We start from the raw sequence: 11,936 nt of genomic DNA, 5'->3' as shown, positions 1-11,936 counted from the left end.
TTCTTCCAAACAGTTTAGTGAGGAATGAAGTAAGATTCTCTGGAGCTTTTTCAAATAGGCACAAAATTTGTTACCATCCCATAGAGCAGCTGTTTATAAGGAGGTGCTCCTAAAAATATCTCATCTACTTCTTTCTTGTTAACTCTTGGATGTCTTGCTGACTTCTTGCTATCAAATTGGTTCCAGCACTGCATCTTCTGACACCTCAGTCCCTGGTAGCACCATATCTTTGTTACCACAGAAGAGCAGGTATCTCTCAGCATCCTCTGTGCAGAGGGCTGAAGGAAAGGAACATAGCATGTCAGCAATGTCCTTATCCTCCTTGACTGCTCCCACAGCAGTTTAGGTGGTTCATAGGGAGAACCTCCAGCCACTGCTGTGGAGTCACTGTCATGCCTTCACAATGCTGCTTGGTAACAAAAGTGTAATGAAGAAAACCAGCAACGTTGGCAGTGTATTGCAGCAGGACTAGAAAGCTCCCCCACCTTGCCTACCCCTTGCTTCCCAACACACAAGCTGGGCCTAGGGTTTTCAAAGCCACCACTGGCACTTAGGCACCACATCCCCTTTGTAAGGCCATTTTATGATAGTCTAGTTCCACCTGCATAGCACCCGCCTAGTATCTCCTGCAGAGGTCCTTGCATTCAGGTCATCCCTTGGGCTGAGCCAGAGTGCTGCTTCTCGAGAGACAACCCATCTGGACTAAAAGACTCCAAGCAATGGAGAATCTTCCCTCCCCCTCTGCAGGTCAATTGTTCCACTGGGGGAATCCCCTCCCTGGGAAATACTTGCCCCTTATTGCCGGTGTTAATTTGTGTGGCATCAGTTCCCAGCCCTGCTGGGCATTTGTCTGGGAGATTCCCACACCCTTGACTGTCAGAAATCTCCCACTATAGGGACTGACAGACTGGGATCAAATCACCCCAGTTAACCTTGGCATCACTGAGTTAAATGGGCTGAGCTTCTCAAGGCACGTTTCCCCACCCTGCAAACCTCCTCATGGCTCTGTCCTGAGCCCTTTCCAATTTTTCCAATCCCTGGCCTGGATATGCTGTCCCATTGGCAATCTCACCTATGCCATACAGAGGGGTAACACCACTCTCTCATGGGCACCCAAATCCCTTTGGCAGCTTTGAAACTCATCTACACAAAAGAGGAGATGGCCCTGCTCAAGAGCCAGGCTGGAGGTTGACACATATCATGGCTTGAGATTTACATTCAACCAACAGACAGAGTGAGATTTTAGGAGGGCAGGGGAGTTTGTGCTGGGTCTGCCTGCTCCATGGGATGGCTCAGAGCTAAGGAAAGCTGTTGCATTGAAATGTTCTGACGTGTTTTACCGGCACCCCCCACCGTGGCAGTGCTGCAACACGAGGTTTTGGGCTAGCTGTCTGCTACGCTTCCCAGTGTTCCCACTGTGGGACAGGCCAGAAGCTGCTCATCCTGCTAAAGTTCAACCCCAAGCCCACCTTGCAAGATGCCTTTAGGAAACAGCAATGGCCTCTGAGCAGAGCTCCTCCAAACAGGTGGCAGATTTGATCATCCCCCAAGCCAGACTGGAAGAGCATAGCCAATGACTGTCATCTGTACCTTTGCAACGTGCATCGTGAGGACTAGACTGAGAAGGGGAGTGGTTCCGGAGAGATCGTTCAGAGATAATGTAGCCTTTGATGAGCTAAGGATCACTCCCTAGAAGTGTTACAATGCAGAAATGGGGGGTTTCTTCATCACCAGAGGAAGCTAGAGTGCTGGCAAGAGATACCAGAGAACTGGGCAAGAGACGGGAACCAGGATGGTTGGAAGCAGCACAGACTGGGTTAAAGGACAGAATAGAACAAGGGTGTACAGCCTAAGGCCAGAAGACACTATGGTGATCACCTGTCCGACCTGCCGCATAGCACAGAACCTCACCCCTGACTCCTGCATCCAACCCAGCTATCAGTGTGCTTCTAAGCTAGCAGCCTTCTATGGAGTAGCCACACGCTGGAGATGCTGCCAGGGGAAGGCAATGTTAGTAGCACCTCATCTGGAGGCGTCTGGCTGTCTGGATTTTCTGGGAGCACCATCCCCATCCTTGGGAATCCTTTGGGCTTTACTTGCGAGTGTCTCGTTTGAGCGTGAACCAAGCTCAACCCTGGGAGAAGGGGAGGAAATGCGACTGCTAGGAAGATGAGTGCAGGGGAGTGAACTAGATGACCTTTTGAGGTCTCTTCCAGTCCTATGATTCTATGTGGGATGCTGCAAACACAAGGGCCCAGATCCAGCTTCTAAGACCCTGGTTCACAAGAGCCTCCCTCTGTACAGCTGGGCACATGTGGGAATGCCATTGCAGATAACAGGAGAGAAGGGACCGTACCCATCCCCCAGCCTGCCTCCCTGTATCACATGGGCTGGAGGTTCACCTGCAGCCATTCCTTCCCCTAGCCCAGATCTGTGCTGGAGCCAGAGCACAGCCTTTAGAGACATTTGGCCTGGATGTAGCGCCCCCAAGGGATGGAGCATTCCTCCCACCGTCCCAGGGGGAGCTGCCCCGCTGGGGAATCCCCCATCCTGACAAACGTTTGCCCTTCATTGCTAGTCTGAATTGACCCAGGGTGGCTCCTGCCTGCTGAATCTCACTTGGCCTTTGTGAGATTTGAGTCCTCCACTCTCTGGAGTATCCTCCCGGCAAAGCAGGGACCCTCATCCTGGACTCAGCACCTTGGCACAGATGAGAGCTGGATTCGCAGATGGCTGGGATCACACCAGGGCTTGGCTGCTCTCACCTGCAGGTCACTGGTTTAGGCCCAGTGTTTACACTGGGCCTAAAAACTGGCTTCTAAACTAATTTACATCAAACCAGGGCAATTTAAACAAGCCCAAAAGGCTGTGCGGGGGCCAGTGTTGAGTTGCTGGATGCTTGATAGGCTGGGAGAGTTGGGCCAGGTGGCTATGAACCCTATTGCAGCATAGTGTGATGTGTGATACATTGTGGGTGCTAAGTGATGTGGCCCGTAAAGCAACAGTAGCAACATTAAATAGGTTCCCAGCTCTGTCCGGGGCACCTGGCTACAAGGCTGGGGATGGGTTCCCGTCTCTGTCCGGGGCACCTGGCTACGAGGCTGGATTCCCAACTCCATCCTGGACACCGGGGGTGCGTTCCCAGCTCTGTCCAGGGCACCTGGCTACGAGGCCAGAGGTGGGTTCCCAGTTCCGTACGGGGCAGAGTTCTGTGATGTTTAATAGGTTCTCACTCCATCCAAGTGATCTGGTTAGGAGGCTGGCAATGATGGATTCTCCTGTGTGTAGCAGGTCCTGCACTCCAAGCACCGCCATGCTTTAAGGCTGTGCCTGCCCCTCCTCCACCTCCTTGCCAGCCCCATCATCCTGGGGGCCCTCCCCGCCCTCCTTAAGGGGCCAGCAGGGCTGCCAGCCATGCAGGTGGGTGCTCTGGTGCTTGATGAAGTTGGAGCCATGGCTGAAGCTCTTACCACAGTGCTGGCAGTGGTAAGGGCGCTCGCCCGTGTGGGTGCGGCGGTGCTGGGCCAGGTGGGCGGCACGGGAGAAGGCCTTGCCACAGTCGGGGCACTGGTAGGGACGCTCGCCCGTGTGCACACGGTGGTGCTGCAGGAGGTCAGAGCTCAGCACGAAGCTGCGCCCGCAGTCGGTGCAGCGGTAGGGGCGCTCGCCCGTATGGATGCGCTGGTGGCGGATCAGGTTGGAGCTCAGGCTGAAGGCCTTGCCACACTGCTGGCACCGGTAGGGGCGCTCGCCGCGGTGCGTGCGTTGGTGCTGCAGCAGGTTGGAGCCATGGCAGAAGCTCTTGCCGCACTGGGCGCAGCGGTAGGGGCGCTCCCCGGTGTGGGTGCGCTGGTGCTGCACCAGGTGGGAGCTGCGGGAGAAGGCCTTGCCACAGTCGGTGCAGCGGAAAGGCTTCTCGCCTGTGTGGGTGCGGCGGTGTGTGGCCAGGTCGGAGCTGAGCCCGAAGCACTTGCCACAGTCGGTGCAGGGGTAGGGGCGCTCACCAGTGTGGGTGCGCTGGTGTCGTGCCAGGTGGGAACTGCGGGAGAAGGCCTTGCCGCAGGCTGGGCACTTGTAGGGGCGCTCGCCGGTGTGGGTGCGCTGGTGCCGGATCAGGTAGGAGCTCTCGCTGAAGCTCTTGCCGCAGTCGCCGCAGTGGAAGGGGCGTTCGCCGGTGTGGATGCGCTGGTGCTGCGCCAGATTGGAGCGGCGGCTGAAGGCCTTGCCGCAGGCCGGGCAGCAGTAGGGGCGCTCGCCAGTGTGTGTGCGCTGGTGCCGGTGCAGGTTGGAGCTCTGGTTGAAGCTCTTGCCGCACTCGGTGCACTCGTACGGCTTCTCGTCGAGCCGCAGCAGCCGGCGGGCCAGCCCAGGGCTCAGCTCGTAGCTGCGCCCCCCCTCGATGTAGCGGCACGGCTTCACACCCATCTGTGTCACCCGGTGCACAATGATGTCACCGAACTCCTCCAGCCCCTGCTCCAGGTCACCAGAGTCATCCGGCGCCTGTGCCCCAATGCCCGGGCTCTGGCCAGCCATGTCCCATGGGGAGCTGGGCGAGACGTCGCCCTTGGAGACCCCTGGCCACATCTTGTGGGATGGCACCATCTCAGGGCCTTCCTGGTCGGAATCCTCCTCCTCTGAGAGACAGGCGGCACTGTCGTCTGCCGGAAGAGAGCAGAATGCAGGTGAGCGTTGCTCTGGGTATGGGAAGAAGAGCTCTGGGGTACGAGGGTGGGCAACAGGGCACAGATAATGCATGGCCAGAGATCAGGGCCCTGTCGCACTAAGCACTGCACAGCCTGCCCCTGCCCAAGATCACGGGAGCCTGTCGCACTGTGTGCAACAGAGGCACAGACACACCTGACTGACATTGGGGGCATGTCATGTTGGGTGCTGCACAGACACACAATGAGAGAAAGACCTTGGCCCAAAGAGCTCACAATCTAAATAGACAGAAGGGTGCGAGGAGAAACAGAAGCATCAGGAGGGAAAGGGAATCGCTCAAGGTCAAAGCTGGGGATAGAACCCAGGAGTCCTGGCTCCTACCCCAGTGCCTGCCCACTAGACTCCATTCCCTCTTTTTTAAGCTCTATATTATGCTTCACTCACTGGCAGCTTCCGAATGGACTGACCCAGTCACTCACCTGCTCCAACCTCCATTTCCTCTGAGCCCTGTGGATCCGGGACACTGGACTCCTCCCCTGGTTCCATCTGCGTCTGGGTCAGGGGCCGTTAGCCCTGTTTGGAGCAAGCAAAGGGGTGAGATGAGATCCCTTCAGGGACCATCTGCATGATCTGAGCCCCAGCTCCTTCTCCCCAGAGGGGGCATTGGGGAAACCCCCTGGAGATTTATTAGAGTGAGGAAAACACCTGCTGCCCCCTACTGGATATTAAGGGATTTGTGAGTCTATCACATGGCCTCTCTTAAATGCCCAGCTCCTGGAAGCAGGAGATTGAGTGAAAGTTGCAACTTTTGTTCTTAAAAGCTGAACCCCGTACAGATCATTTTTAGGATGCTCATGATTTCTAAGCCAGCCTCATAAGTTTTTTAGTACTTGGTGGCTTGGTCATGCTGTTTGTTCACTGGAAACAAACCATAAATGCACAATGCCAGGTGTTACACATCCTCTTGCAAATCACTTTCAAAACACTAATGAAAAGCCAGCTCTCATACAGTGCTTTTTACCCATGATCTCAAAGCTCTTTATAAAGCAGGTCACTATTGTCCCCATTTTACAGAGGAGAAACTGGGACACAGAGAGGGGAAGGATTGCTCAAAGTCACCCAGCAAGTGAGCTGGGAATAAAACCCAGGAGTCTTGGCTCCTAGCCCCTCCTCCACTGTAACTGACTAGACCCCACTCCTCTCCCAGAACTGGGCTAGAACTCAGGAGTCCTGGCTCCTAACCCCCACTACTCTAACTTACTAGACTTCACGCCCAAACCAGAGCAGGGATAGAAACCAGGAGTCCTGGCTCCCAGCCCCCAACTCCTCCTCTACCCACCAGATCCCACTCCCTTCCCAGACCCATGGATGGAACCCAGGAGTCCTAACTCCCAGTCTCTACTACTCTAACCTCCTAGGTCCCACTCCCCTTCCAGAGCTGGGGACAGAAGCCAGGAATACCCATCGCTCCAGGTACTCTAGCCCAGGAACCAGGTGAGGGCACTCTGAAAACACAAGGAAGGAAGCCTGGGGAAAAATCAGCCCAGACCACTCAGGCTCTTGGACACTGTGGCCAAAATCCCTGATAGAAAATCCCACTGAATGAAGGGAAATTGGGCCCCCAAACCTCTCTTGGTCCCTAGTGCCCTGGAGCATCAGCTTTCAAGTGGTAGATGGCGAAATCATGGTGAGAAGTCGCTTCTACCCACCTTATAGTAGATTGTTGTCTTCCAGGACACCATGCCCCACCCTAAGCGGCTGCACTGTAGTCACGGGTGTGTGGGGGTATGTGTGCATGACAGAAAAGCTTTAGGAGGCTTTGATCATTGTCAGTGAGACAGAGGAGATTAGAACCCAAACACTAAATGGCTATTGAAATTAGTCATAAGGGCAGACTGGTCCAGTGGGCAGGTCACTGGACTGGAACTCCTAGGTTCTTGCCTAACTTGGGGAGAGGAATGGGGTCTAGTGGTTAGAGCAGGGGAGAGACTGGGAGTCAGGACTCCGGGTTCTATCTCAGCTCTGCCACTGACTTTGGGCAAGTCCCTTCCCCTCCCAATGCCCATTTTCCTTCCCACCTCTTGTCCATTTAAAATGATAGGCCCTGGGGCAAACTGAAAAATTGATCCTCCAGAACCTGCTGTGTGACACACAGCAAGAGACAATCCCTGCCCCAAAGAGCTCACAGTAAATCCGTGCTTCTCGCAGCCCCCAGGCAGGCTCTGAAAGGCCAATCAGGGGTCCTGAGGCATTGCAAATGTTATTACAATCTCTCTCCCGCCACACTCCCTCCCCCACATACCTTGACCCTTCAAGGTCAAATATTTTTCATCAACCTCTCAAAATAAACACTGCATTATATATCTACAGTTAGCATTGTTGTCAGTGATAGATGATTTTACTACACCTCTACCCCGATATAACGGGACCCAATATAACACGAATTCGGATATAATGTGGTAAAGCAGTGCTCCGGGGGGGGCGGGGCTGCGCACTCCGGTGGATTAAAGCAAGTTCGATATAACGCGGTTTCACCTATAATGCGGTAAGATTTTTTGGCTCCCGAGGACAGCGTTATATCGAGGTAGAGGTGTATTAATTTGATATCAAAGCTCAGTGGGAAATCACAAAAAATGCTGATTTCAATTAAGGGGTGACTGACCTGGGAAGGTTGAGAAACACCGGTGTGTGTATACGAAAGGTGGGGTGAGAAACAAAGGCACCAAGAGGGGAAGGGACTTGACCAAGGTCAGTGGCAGAGCCAGGAATAGAAACCAGTCGTCCTGACTTTCAGCCACCCCCTTTCCCCTAACCACTAGACCCACTCCCCCCCTCAGCTGAGAAAGCAACCCAGGAATCCTGGCTCCCAACTCCCCTTGCTCTAACCACTAGACCCCACTCCTCTCCCAGAGCTGGGAATGGAGCCCAGAAATCCTGACTCCCAGACTATTGCCCTCTCCACTGGCCTGTGCTGCCCTTCATTAGATCTTTTGGGGTGCCAGCCCCCTCCCCATGTAATCAGTCCCTGTAAGTACCTGCTGTACGAGAAGACCTGTGCTAATGGGGGTGGTTCGGCCCAACTCCTGATTCACAGCAGGGTCCCTCACCCAGCTGCCCATGCCATCTCTGTGACAATGACCCTGCATGATGCACAACATCCCAATAACTCCCTTTCCACAGACCCCATAGAATTAAATTGCCCTTGCACCCTCAGCACGACAGGAATTGACAAGGTGGGTAAGGGAATAGCTTTTATTGGACCAATTACTACTGGTGAGAGACACAAGCTTAAGGCCAGACCTGAAGAAGAGCTCTGTGTAAGCTCAAAAGCTTGTCTCTCAAAGTTGGTTCAATAAAAGATATTACCTCACCCACCTTGTCTCTCTAAATCCTGGGACCGACACAGCTACAACAACACTGCACACAGGAATTACCTTGACTATCCCCACAGGCCTGGGCGCACATACAATCAGCTCCCAAAGGACTTTACAGGCTGTACCCGCTTTTTTGTTTGGAACATTGGAGGTAATTGTACACACATGGCACCCACTGAAATGCAGCTACCTTAGGGATGGGGATTGTTTATACAGGATCCCTCATCCGGAGCAGTGATGCAGCCACTGCTGGAGTGTGGCACAGAGGGCATTTACATAAGATCCCTCATCCAAAGCTGAGATGCAGCCACCTCTGGAGTGAGGTGCACAGGCTGTTCATACAGGGATCCCTCGCCTGGCACTAAGATACAACTGCCTCTGGGATGTGGCAGTTCATACAAAACTCTCTCATCCAGTGCTGAGATACACACGTCACTGGGGTAAGGCACGGGGGCTGTTTACCCAGGCATCCCTCACCTGGTGCTAGGATGCAGCCTCCTCTGGGGTGGGGCACAGAGATTGTTCACACACAGATCCCTCACCCCAGTCCTGAGATGCAGTAAGACCTAATGGGTGTTGCCAGTCAAAGGCAGTGGGGCAGATGCCGGGCACTGGGGTAGGGCAGAGATGCCCCAGCACAGTGTGTGTGTGTGGGGGGACTGGATCTATTCCGGGCCCTATGATCTGCAGCCAGGACTGGACTGGCTCTTTTCCCCAAGCCCCTCTGGGGCTGCCCCTTCTGGGCACTCACCTGGCTCTCCACAGGGCACGGGAGGAGGATGCAGGCAGAGGCTAGGGGGTCCTGCAGCAACAGCAGCTGGCTAAGAAGGGAGAGCGCAGCCTGGCCCCTTTGTGTGGTTTCCCCTGCAAGGCACCCTGGGAAATATCCAGGCTCTCGCAAGTCGCAAAGCACTCTGGGGAAGGTAGTTCCTATGGGGCGGCGACTCCAGAGGTGATGGTTGCTTGGCTCCAAGAAAGGTGGTTGCTATGGGTCAAGTCCTTTCCAGGAAGCAGTTGCTATGGGGTGGGAGAGAGGTGTTTTCTATTGGGGGGGGGGTGCCTGCTGCAGGGATGGCAGTTTCTAGTGGTGAGGGAGGCACCGAGGGTGGTGTCTATGGTGGGAGGGGCTTGGGGCACAGCTCCAGAGAAGGTGGTTTTTGTGTTTTGGGGGAAGTACTTTCTATTGGGGGGCAGCTCTGGGAGAGGTGGTTTCTATAGGGGGGCTTTGGGGAAGGTGGTTTCGATGTGGGGAGCAGGGCTCCCCCCTGCAGGATCAGCTCCCTATGGCTGTGCCTAAAGCCCTGCCACCGCATCATGGCCCAATCCCCACTTGGCTTGTTGGTGGCAGAGATCCCTCAGCACTTGGCCCAGCAGCCAGTGTGTCTGCATGAATGGAAGAGCTGACCCCACTGCACTCTGCCCCACAGAGACCCCTTCTGGGGCAGGGCTGGTAATTAACACCCACCCAGAGATGCACAGAGCAGTCCCCCCTGCTCGGAGCAATTAGCTCAGTCTCCCTGTAGTCTCACCCAGAGTCACTACATCAGTTACAGTGCTCCAAGCAATCGGCTCAGGTTTTCTGCAGATGCAGCCAGTGTCATTGGATTGATTAGACCCAAAGCAATTCCCTCTCTCAGGTAATTGTCTCAGGATGTCTACAGACTCTGTCCACGTCTAAACTAGTAATCTTACAGCAGCATAGCTGTACCGATGCAGCTGTGCTGCCGTAAGATCTCCCGTGTAGCTGCTCTCTGCCGACAGGAGAGCTCTCCTCTTGACACAATTAAACAACCCCCACGGAGCCGCGGTAGCTATGTCGGCGCCGACATAGCACTGTCCACAGCGGCACTTCTGTCAGTGTAATTTATGTCAGTCAAAGGGATTTTTTTTTCCACACCCAAGTGACATAAGTTATAGCGACAAAAGCGCTAGTGTAGACATAGCCTCAGGCAAGCCTCACGGCCTTGGTTACACCTGGGCTTTCCCCCTCTTGGAGCGATTGGATGAGGCTCACTGCAGACTCAAGGAGGCATCGCTGCATCAGATTACATGTTCAAATTTTTCTCCCCAACCACAAGGGCTGGAAACTTTTTATTTGAAATGGATAGAGCCCTGCAAATCCAGAGATATCTGCAGACCATTTTTGCAGATTGGATACAAATTTTCTATCCGCACAGGACTCTATAAATGGAAGTTGAGACTCTGGTATAGTCATGAATCCAGACACTGGTGCCAGAACCTGGGCATGGGCCTATACTGCCTTAATCCAGCCCTGCTGGGTACAACCCGAGTTCCCAGTACTGCTCCAAACCGCAGCACATTATGGATGATTTTGCACCGTCGTCTGGGAGCCAAATGCACTCAATTCCCACAATCCTGCATGGGGCAGTACAGACTGGTTGGTAGCTTCTGGCTGGGATGACCTCTTGGCACCAGAGGGCAGCATAGTGGCCCCATGGGCATTGTGTGACAGGACTAGGGGAAAAGTCCACCATGTCTGCAGTATGACGCTGCCCGTTGTTGAACTTAGACGCAATTCAACCTAACCCAAGGTTGACCCTGGGCTGGTGCAACTCATACCTCAATCTGCACACGCCTGTAGGGCGTGTCTGGAAGGAGGATGGGTGCAATCAGCACTGGCTAATCCGCTAGACATGACCGCAGGCTGTTACTCTTCTAGCTACCTGATAGCTCCTCAGCTTTCCTGCTGCAGAGCTCAAGTTGTAAGGTGAGAAATTCCTGCTCGCCTATAAAGAGCTGTGTCATCTCCAGTGCACTGCCCACGGGGAGCCCGTCTCCATCCCTAAGCCAGGCTGTGGTGACCGTTGTAGCCAGCAGGATCTTCACACATTTAATGGAGTGGGAGGAAGCAAGATTTGAACACACAGGAGGGACATGAGAGGCATCTCTGATCCAGGATAGGAAAATCACGGGGGGGGGGGGGGCACACATAGTGCCCTCCTGAAATTACTTCCCCAGCCATCCTATGCGTCTAGGGGATTAAACACTCAGCTCCCACTTGCACAAGTGAATGGTGCAGAGCCCATGCCTCTACCTCCCAGTGCCAGCACAAAATCTGAGCTCCACAACCTTCCTCTGCGTGGGGCAGCCCTCCCACATAATCTGACCCCTTCACGCTGCATCTCATTCCCATGGGTATTGCCACAATGGAGCAGACCTGTGGGCCTATCTAGCCCAGTATCCCCTCTCTGCCAGCTGCTTCAGAAGAAGGTGCATGAATCCCCAGAGGAGGTAGCACTGGGATAATTGGTGACCTTCTAACCCCCTTAGCTAAGGGTCAGCTCAGGCTCTGAAACAGGCAGGCTTAGAGCCATTCACAAGCTCTTCTTTATTCATTGTTTAAATTCTAGTTATTCCCAATACCCTTATAAGCATCGGATCCCTTTTTAGAATCTACTCAGCTCTCGCCCTCAGTGACATCTTGTGGCAACAAGTTTCCCAGACTAAGTGTGCGGTGAGTGTATGAAGAAGTATTTCCTTTTTCTCTACAACCCTTGTTCTTGTATCATGAATCTTGTATCCCACCTACCTTCTCCAGTGCGTCGTCTTTCACCAGGTCCCAGACTGTCTCCTCTCTAAAGATGAACAACCGCAGTCTTTTCAATCTCTCTTAAGAAGAGATTTCCCCCTCCATTCTTGTCCCCCATCTCTAAAGCCAGTTGAATTCATACAGTTTGAGGCCAGAAGGGACCACTAGATCCTCAAGTCTATAACAGGCCAGAAAATCTCAGCCAGCGATTCCTGGATCAGGCACCTCCCTTCTACCTGAACTATAGCATATCCTTTAGAAAGACATCCACTCTTAAGGCTTAATGTATGAAATGATCAGAACTAAACACAGAATTTCAGAAGTGGGCAGCCCTCTGCTTTGGGAAGGAT

The 11,936-nt window shown here is 53.8% G+C and overlaps 1 protein-coding gene across 1 annotated transcript; it reads right to left on the bottom strand.

Moving 5' to 3' along the window:
* Positions 1 to 3,318: 3,318 nt before the first annotated feature.
* Positions 3,319 to 5,208, bottom strand: LOC135881572 (zinc finger protein 883-like). Its single transcript, XM_065408232.1, has 2 exons — positions 5,142 to 5,208; positions 3,319 to 4,658 (listed from the first exon to the last, which is right to left on the bottom strand). The coding sequence occupies exons 1-2, from the start codon at positions 5,206 to 5,208 to the stop codon at positions 3,319 to 3,321; spliced, it is 1,407 nt and encodes a 468-aa protein (XP_065264304.1).
* Positions 5,209 to 11,936: the final 6,728 nt, after the last annotated feature.

The sequence above is a fragment of the Emys orbicularis genome, chromosome 7, assembly GCF_028017835.1.
Source record: "Emys orbicularis isolate rEmyOrb1 chromosome 7, rEmyOrb1.hap1, whole genome shotgun sequence".
In the NCBI taxonomy this organism is placed as follows: Eukaryota; Metazoa; Chordata; order Testudines; family Emydidae; genus Emys; species Emys orbicularis.
This window is presented reverse-complemented; position numbering and strand designations above follow the sequence as displayed.

Coding starts and splice junctions, on each gene's coding strand:
- LOC135881572 (XM_065408232.1), bottom strand. CDS start 5,208: ATGGAACCAGGGGAGGAGTCCAGTGTCCCGGATCCACAGGGCTCAGAG. Junction 4,659..5,141: donor GGAAATGGAGGTTGGAGCAG/GTGAGTGACTGG, acceptor CTCTTCCGGCAG/ACGACAGTGCCGCCTGTCTC.